The 8,141-nt window shown below is 57.6% G+C and overlaps 1 protein-coding gene across 1 annotated transcript; it reads left to right on the forward strand.

Moving 5' to 3' along the window:
- RPL35 (ribosomal protein L35) lies at positions 1-1,363 on the forward strand (the record flags this gene model as incomplete). The annotated part of the gene is made up of 3 exons (XM_009998928.1): positions 1-80; positions 386-467; positions 1,143-1,363. Coding segments are annotated over 3 exons (312 nt in total), but the record flags the coding sequence as incomplete, so codon positions are not given.
- Between the last annotated feature and the right edge of the window lie 6,778 nt (positions 1,364-8,141).

The following is an 8,141-nucleotide window of genomic DNA, read 5'->3' on the forward strand; positions in this document are numbered from 1 at the left end:
CGGGACGATCAAAAGGTGGACCTGTCGCAGCTGCGGGTGGCCAAGGTGACCGGCGGGGCCGCCTCCAAGCTCTCCAAGATGTAAGTGGGCCCGGGAGGCCGCGGAGGAGCCCGGCCGGGCCGGGGGCTGCAGAGGGGCTGTCAGCCGGTGGCTGCCGTGAACCCGAGCGCGGGGGCGCGGGGCTGTGGGAGCGGGACGCGTTTGGAGGCTGGAAAATCGATTGGTGCTCCTCGGGGATGTTGAGCTGAGCGGTGCCGGGAGTTGCCGGCGTTTCCCTGCCGCGTGGGGCGGTGCAGGTTGTAGCGCGTACACACCTGCGTGCGGGGCTGTCACGCTGTGGGACCTGCCTGTTGGTGCGTTCTGAGCCGAACTTTCCCTCCTGCAGCCGCGTGGTGCGCAAATCCATCGCCAGAGTCCTGACTGTGATCAACCAGACCCAGAAGGAGAACTTGAGGAAGTTCTATAAGGTAAGACTTGAGTATCTTTCACAGGGGCCTTTTTTTCTCTTGCTATTTTCAAATACACAGTTTGTGGGAAAGAAATAACTTTGTAGATTGTCACTTAGGGGCTTAAAATTTAAATTAAAAAAATACTTGTTTATGGTCAGTTTAAAAGTTCTGTAGTCATGGTTCCTTTTTAAATAGTGCAAAACTACCCTGAATTCTGTAAACTCTGTGGATCTGGTTTTGCCAGGAGAGTCTTCTGGGCAGCCTGGCTTCTCTGAGGTGTAGTGCACTGCCTGGAAGATGCATTTTCCAGAAACATAGATACCCTCTTGCCTCAGTTTAAGATGTGACCAAGGAATTCTTTATGTCAAAAAGTTTCCATAATTTTTTACAGTGTTACTTTTTAGGGTTTTAAGTATATAGAATAGGGGGGGGAAAATGTAGTGTTGAATAACTGGGACTTGTAAGGTTACTTAAACCTGAGTCAAAGCTTGTGTAGCTGGAACAGAAGTTGGAACTGGCTCAGACTTCTCAACGGACAGAAGTTCTCTTAAACTTTCAGACTGAATGCTGGTCCAAATAAAAAGAAGCTGAAAGCACTGCTGCTGGTGTCCTTGCAGCAGCTCAGCTCTCTCTGAGCTCCTGCACCTGATTGCTGCTTCACAGCCTCTCAACTTGTGTGTTTTTTGTCAACAGGGCAAAAAGTACAAGCCCCTGGACCTGCGGCCGAAGAAGACCCGTGCCATGCGGCGCCGGCTGAACAAGCATGAGGAGAACCTGAAGACCAAGAAACAGCAGCGAAAAGAACGTTTGTACCCTGCCCGGAAATACGCCCTCAAGGCATAAACCTGCCGGGTACCCAGGGGCCCTCCTGGTGCTGGCTGAGTATGTCTCATTAAATGGAATCCTGTTTGGAAGCTGGCACTGGTGGTTTTTTCAGTAGTGGTGGGATAAGAGTTGTCAGCTTTATGAAGAGGGATTGGAGGATTTTTGTTGGAACTGTTACTGCTAATGAAAATAGTAACAGAACGTGCAGTTCAGGATTATTTTTCTCCTTGAAGGACAGGCAGATGAGCACAGATCTGTGAGGCTTCTTCAGCTTCACACATGGAAAGTGTTTAACTTGAGATTAGTTTGAAAAGGAAATTTTTGCAGGGGTGTTTACAGTGAGTTGGTGTTCATCACTTCAGTAGCTGAAGAATAAATGTTTAAGGCTTTTGTTTAGTGCTAGGGCTTGAAGTGTTACAGAGGTGAACTCCCTTGCTGGGCATGGCCAGGGGGCTGCTGCAGCCCCCTCCCCAGGGAACCCTCAGTGTCAGGAACCTGGATGCCACCAGCTTCCACCAGATGGGTTTCTGCTTGTGGCTGATTTAATCTTGGCAAACAGCTTCTGGAAGTACCAGGGTGCTCTTGTGAAGGGGGAGGCTCCACCCCACATCTGCCAGCAAAGGTGCCTTTGGGATACAGGGGTGGGGTCTGTGAGTGCCCCTGCTGTGGAGTCCACGAGCTGACACTGTTTGCCCTGGGAGTTGGGAGTGTAAAGAGGACTTGGCTTCTTGTGTGTGCAGGTGTTTCTTCTGGATGAGTACAGGCCTTCCAGACAGTTGTTAGCAGACAGCATTGCCTGCTGCAGGGCAGGATGGGGAAAGCCCAGTGCCTGTTGGAGTGTTTGGAAAACAGAGCAGGTACGATGGTTTCAGACCAAGTGTTCCTTTTGTGTGTGTGCAGACTGAGAGGTGAAATGAAACCAGGGAACCAGACCAGAGAAGAGCTGGTTGAGCCAGAAGGTTGATAACTAAAGTTTCAAGGCACTCCCTGCTCTCAGAGCTCCACACTTCCAGCTGTAATGCACAGAGCTGGATAAATGTGTGACTCTCTGTTCCCCAGGGAATTCTTTGGAACTCAGAGATGGAGTTCCAATTCCAAAGACCTTTTTTGGTTCTGATGGAGGAGTTAGGCAGTGCTGCTCAGGCATTAATGATGCAGCAGTCATGGTTTGTGTTAGTGAAGCTAATACATGCTAACACAAAAAATTCTACCCATTAGGGAGTCCTTAGATTGGATCCAGATTCTGTACAGGAAAAGGATGTTAACTCTGCTTGCTGAACTTAGCATAGATCTGAAGGATTTTTAAGCCTCAAACAAGTCTTAGCTGGAGAGAGGTCTTGTTACGTGCAGTGGAGTGAATTTCCGATATTTTGGGCTGTTGGGAGGGATAGCTTTACCATGATGCTAATGCTGGCTGTGTGATGGCTTTGTGAGGAGCTTAGTGTGGGCCTGAGCTCGATGGGTTTGGCAGCAAAGGGCCCAGCCTGGCAGAGCTCTGGGCACAGGCCCCTGGGGGCCCAGGCTGCCAGAGGGGGGGTTGTGTGGGAACTGGCTGCACTAGCTGATGTCCCTGTCACCGAAGAGGCAGGCAGGGTGACATGCTTTGCATTGGAGTTTCTGAACATCCTGCAGTGGGCAGCAGCAAGACTGCCCATGGAAAGGTGTGTGCTGTTCCCCCAGCACATGTGGTGTGGCCTCCCTCCCCACGGCAGAAGGAGCACAGTGCTGCAGGGATCCCAGGTCCACACGCTCCTGTCCCAGGAGCCTGATGGAGGGAAGGGCTGGCCCTGTGCTGGGAGCTGGGCAGGCTGGGGCGGGCTGCTGCTGTCAGGTCATGCCTGGCTGCCTTTGGGCTGCTCTTCAGGAGAGGCATTGTGTGCCCTGTGCTCCTCGGGCTCTTTGTCTGGGAGCCTGGTGGCTCTTGCCAGCATTCCTGACATGGAAAAGCAAACATGGGTAACGTTTCCTGATGTAAATTACTGGCTTTGACTGTGTGACCCAGGAGCCAGTCAGCAGGGACCAGGAACTGTGGGGTGGTTTGGAAATTAAGATGGGAAGGAGGTGGATGCACTGCAGAGCCTCTGATGGCAGCATCAGAGTGTGCTTGAGGGGACACTGCTGTCACCATCTGCCCCCAGCCAGGAGAGCAGCAGGACTGCCTGGAGAGGGTCTTGTCTTACAGGTCCTATTGTGGTTCAGGTCACAAGAAGCCACTACTAGTCAGTAACAAGAGGAGAAAAAAAATGAAAAAACCCTAAGTACCAGACACTGAACATCCAAGAAGTCCCAGGTTTGGACAGCATGGACAGCAGCATGGCCCAGGGAAGACTTAATGTGTGGCCACTGCAGGGACAAAATGAACAGCAGCTGCTGACACGGGCCTTGGGTTTAGCACCAGTGTCTGCAGAGCAACAGGGCCTCCAAGGCTCAAAATGTTTATTTTCTCCTTGTAACTGAAGCTGTCCCTCAGCATTAGCTTCCCGGGGAAAGCTGCTCTTCAGCAAATAAACAATTTCCAGGGCAGGGGTGAGGAAGGAGGAGCAGCCACTGTGGCCCAGGGCCGATATCCCCACACAGGGAGCCCTGGCTGTCCTGGGGAGCAGTCACAGCACCAGATGTTTCTCTCCCTGGAGCAGGAGGCACTGGCCCAGTGCTGATGGTGTCTTTGGGATGTGGTAGGACCTACTCCTGGGCCTGATTCTGCAGCTTGGGTGGGGCAGGGGGTCTGGGACAAGGGAGGCTGCAGGGAGGGCAGAGGCAGATGCAGGTCGTGTGAGGTCTGGGTGGGAAAGCCCAGCTTCTCACCTCCCTTAGCCAGAGTTTGCTGTGATGGACACAAACCCAACTCTTCCAACGCTCCTGGCATTGCTCCTGTCACATCCCTGCTCCTGGGACCAACCACCTTGGGCACGTCCAGGTGCCCTTGGCCACAGCATGTCACCCACTCCTCGTGCCAGGGGAGAGGTGGCCCCGCTTGGCTGCGTGTGAGCGGCTTCTGGTGCATCAGGGTAACAAGCCCCGTCTTGTGCCTGGCCTGGCAGGGAGATGCCACGTCCCACCGGCCACGCGATGACCGGGGTGTGCCCAGGGCAGCCCCTGCTCCCTGCCCTGAATGCCTGCTCTGTTGGGTGGGCAGGGAGAGGATTGTCCTCCCACCCCCAGTCCTGCTCTCCTGTGAATACGGGCAGTGTCTGGACACAGGCACTGTCCCCGGGGCCCTGCTCCCCCCATCCTGGGGGCTCCTGAACAAAGGTGGCCCTTGGTAGGGGTGTCTGTGCTGGGGCTGCTGGCTCCTTGCCAGCCTGGTCACCCACGGGGTGATGGAGGAGGCTGCAGGGCCGAGCAGAGCCCAGCCAGGAGCAGCCCGTGGGCAGCCTGCTCCTTCCCCGGGCTGCGCTGCGGGGCACTGCCGGGTGCACCCACCACCCTGAGGGGCTGCTGTGCCGGGGGCTGGGGTGGTTTGGAGCCAGCTGTGGGGATCCTGAGATGGAATTTCTTTTCCCACTGGTGTGTGAGTCAGAGGCCTGTCCACGTCACCCTGCAGGGCTCCAAAGACTGACCAGGGACCCCACAGCACCAGCGTGCCCTCACCAAACACCTTGCAGGGTGGGCAGCCGAGGGGGCGGGCACACAGCATGAGGGCTCTGGTGCTGGAACCGAGCAGCAGGTCCATGCTGGGCCGTGCCTTCTGTACCTGCCCCAGCCCAGAGACAGGTACATGAAGGGATGTGGAAGCCCCCAAGTCCTGAGGCTGTGTTCATGCCTTGGCTTCCCCACCATGCCGTTTCTGGCAGCCTCCTGCAGCCCTGGGGTGCTGGGAAGGTGCGTGCAGAACCGGCAGCGCCTGCTGCTCTCCCGACCAGCGTTGTTTGGGTTGGTCGACACTCGCATCCTGAGCCCCCGCTGCGCTTCCAGCTGCAGCTTCATCACGGTTGCAAGAGAAACAGCTCCCTGCTGCCAGCACAGCCCTGCCATGGGGAAGCACTTGAGCAGGTTTGATGCTGGGCACCCACACCCCTTCTGGGGAAGCTCTGCCAGCCGTGTCCTCTCCACCTCCCTGCTGGCCCTGGGTGCAATTTGCTGGTGGGTCTCAGCAGGGGTGCCTGTCCTGGCTCAGTGCTGCCCTGTGAGCCACAGCCCGGGGATGGGGAGGGCAGGGATGCCCCAGCAGAGCATGTGAGCAGAGCAGTGCCAGCACCATCCTGCTGCACTGCTGCTGTGCCAGGGAGCCATGGCACATCCCCAAGGAGTGGGAAATGCCTTCCCTCCCGTGCAGCAGCACTGCCAGGGCTGTGCCCAGGCCTGCCGGCAGCAGGGAATGTGCAGAGGAAAGGGCAGGGCAATAAAAATAGATCCCTGTGAGTCCTGGTGCTGCTGGCTCTGGCTTTGAAGCATGTTTGCAATGTGGGCACAGCCCGAGAACTCCCTCCCACCTGCTGCCAGACACACATCCCCTCATTCCCATGTCAGTGGCCCCCGGACAGACATAAGAGTGGAGGGAAAGGCCCTGCATCCCCTTTGGATGCTCCTGACTTGGCTGGCCCCAGCCCTGCAGCCCCACGCAGGTCACTGCTGGTTCTCCCTGGCCAGGGAAGAGCTCTGTGGCCATGAGCAAGGGACAGTGCATCTCGTGCCCTGGGGATGGACACAGGACCCCCTGGTGGGAGCAAACTGCAGATGGGGGTGGCTCAGCTGCACCAGCTGAGGGTCAGAGCACAGAGAGGAAGCAGCCAGGGCAGGGCAGAGTTAGGGCCTCACTGCCTGGCTTCACCCAGGGGCTGGCTGCGTCCACGGAGGGTGTTTTTGAAGGGAGGGCTGTGGCACCAGCCACCCACTCAGATGGCCTCAGTGCCCTTCCCTGGGTGCTGTGTTCCTGTCACGGGGGCCTCAGGCACTGCAGCCCCTCAGCATCCCTGCCTCAAGCTTCATTTGCTGCCTGCTGCTGAACTGAGAGATTTTAATCTTTTAATCACGTTACGAGCCGAGGTGGTGCTGGCCACGCACAGGAGGAATGTCTGGAAGTCAGCAGCTCCCAGCGCGGCGGGAGCTCATCCTGCCCCCACCTGCATGTCCTCACTGTGTCCTGCCTGGGGACCCCTGTCGTCCCCCATTGGCCTCTCCTGCCTGGGACTGGGACCACGAGCAGGACCTGGCACTAGAGACCAGGACCAGGGGCAGAACCTGGGCCCAGAGGCCAGGACCAGACTTCAGGGACCACGGAGCAGCACCATAGCCAGGAGCAGGACAAGCTCCCCTGCCACATGCACATCTGACACACCTGTCCCTTTGTGCAGCAGCAGGAGTGAGGGAGGTTTCTGCATGTCCCAGAGCCACAAAATCCAGCTGCCAGTAGAGCCGTGCTGCCATGGGGACGGGCTGGCCAGGCCGCAGCTGGGCAGGCAGTTGGAGCCACGTCCATGGGCCCCACCTGAGGTGTCATTCCCTAGCATGTCACAGTGGAGAAAGGGGATCAGGGTGACTTTAGATTGAGAAAAAGGCATGGAGCAGCGTGGGGCCCAGGAAGCCTGAAGGACACAGCACAATGACCCCCCTGAGAAACAAAACCTCTTTGCTTTTGCTCCCTGCTGGAGTTCTGTCAGAGGGGAGCTGGGGGGGAGCTGCTTCCCCAGCACTGCACCCCGGCTCTTACAGCAACCAGGCTTTTACAGCCCCTGCTGCCACTGCATGGCCCTGTGCTGCGGAGAAACCTCCTGGGGCTGCAGACTGACAGTGGGTCACAGTCCTGCCCTGCCTGGCACCACTCTGCATCACCCTGCATTGTCCCATGTCACCCTGCTTTGTCCTGTGCTGCCCCCTCCCCAGCTGCCCCCAGCCCGGGAGCCTGGCTGAGCTGGTGCACGTGGCTGCAGGTTTTGGGGGCAAGGCCAGGCAGCTGTCGGGGGGAAAAGTATTTCATGAAATGTCTGTCATGTGGGCATAATTAAAGCCTCTCGTTATCACGGCGTTAGCAGAGCGAGGGGCATTCTCTCAGAGGGGTGCCTTTGCAGGAGGCTCCACAGCTGCAATTAAATGACCCCCCAGCCATGAGGGTTTAATTACCCCGTTCCCCGTGTTTTCTCCCCTCGGGGAGCAGAGGGGTGTCTGCAGCCCAGGGCAGAGCCATGGCAGCCCCCGCTGAAGGACAACAAAGCCCTGGAATTAGAGATGTGCTGGGAGTTTACTTTACTGCAAAAAAATGTCAGAAATATGTATTGTTTGGACAGGGATTTGCTGGGGATCGCTAGATAAAAGCCTGGCAGGGACCCAGCCAGGGGAGGGGGAAAGTCAGCCAGCTCCTTTCTCGTGGTGGGAACTTTCAGCCAAGCGAGGGATGCTCCGCGCCGCGGGCACGGGGGGACTGGGGCCGAGGCAGGGGCGGTCGGTGCCTTCGTGAGCCAGAGCAGGAGCAGGACCTGGGTGCAGCCTGTGGGCAGGGAAGGGGCTGCCCGGCTGGCCAGTGCCCAGCAATGGCTTTGGGGCTTTACGTTTCCGCCATGCTGGCATCACGGGACACTGGGCTCAGCTGCTCAGAGACGGCTCCATGGCATGAGCAGCCTGGCCACAGCCCAGCAGGCCATCTGGCCAGCACGCAGGGCTTGCCAGTGCCCAGGGGTGGCTGCCCTGGCATGTAGAGCCAGGAGTGGGAAGGAGTTGGGCCATGGCGGCTGCTCTCATCCCTCGGGGCCTCCCAGCTGCTCCACACTTGCCAAATTCTGCAGCAGTCAGGGCAGCTGCTCTCCCCATGCCCACGCTCAGCTGCTTTCCTCTCCCCTTCCCACTTTCCCGGCAGCGGGGCTCAGCTCCCAGCTGCTGCTGGGGCTGCAGTGCAGACCTGGGAAGGCCAAATCCCCTTTTCTCCAGGATGCA

Source organism: Chaetura pelagica, unplaced genomic scaffold, assembly GCF_000747805.2.
Source record: "Chaetura pelagica isolate M959 unplaced genomic scaffold, ChaPel_1.0 scaffold405, whole genome shotgun sequence".
NCBI classification, from domain to species: domain Eukaryota; kingdom Metazoa; phylum Chordata; class Aves; order Apodiformes; family Apodidae; genus Chaetura; species Chaetura pelagica.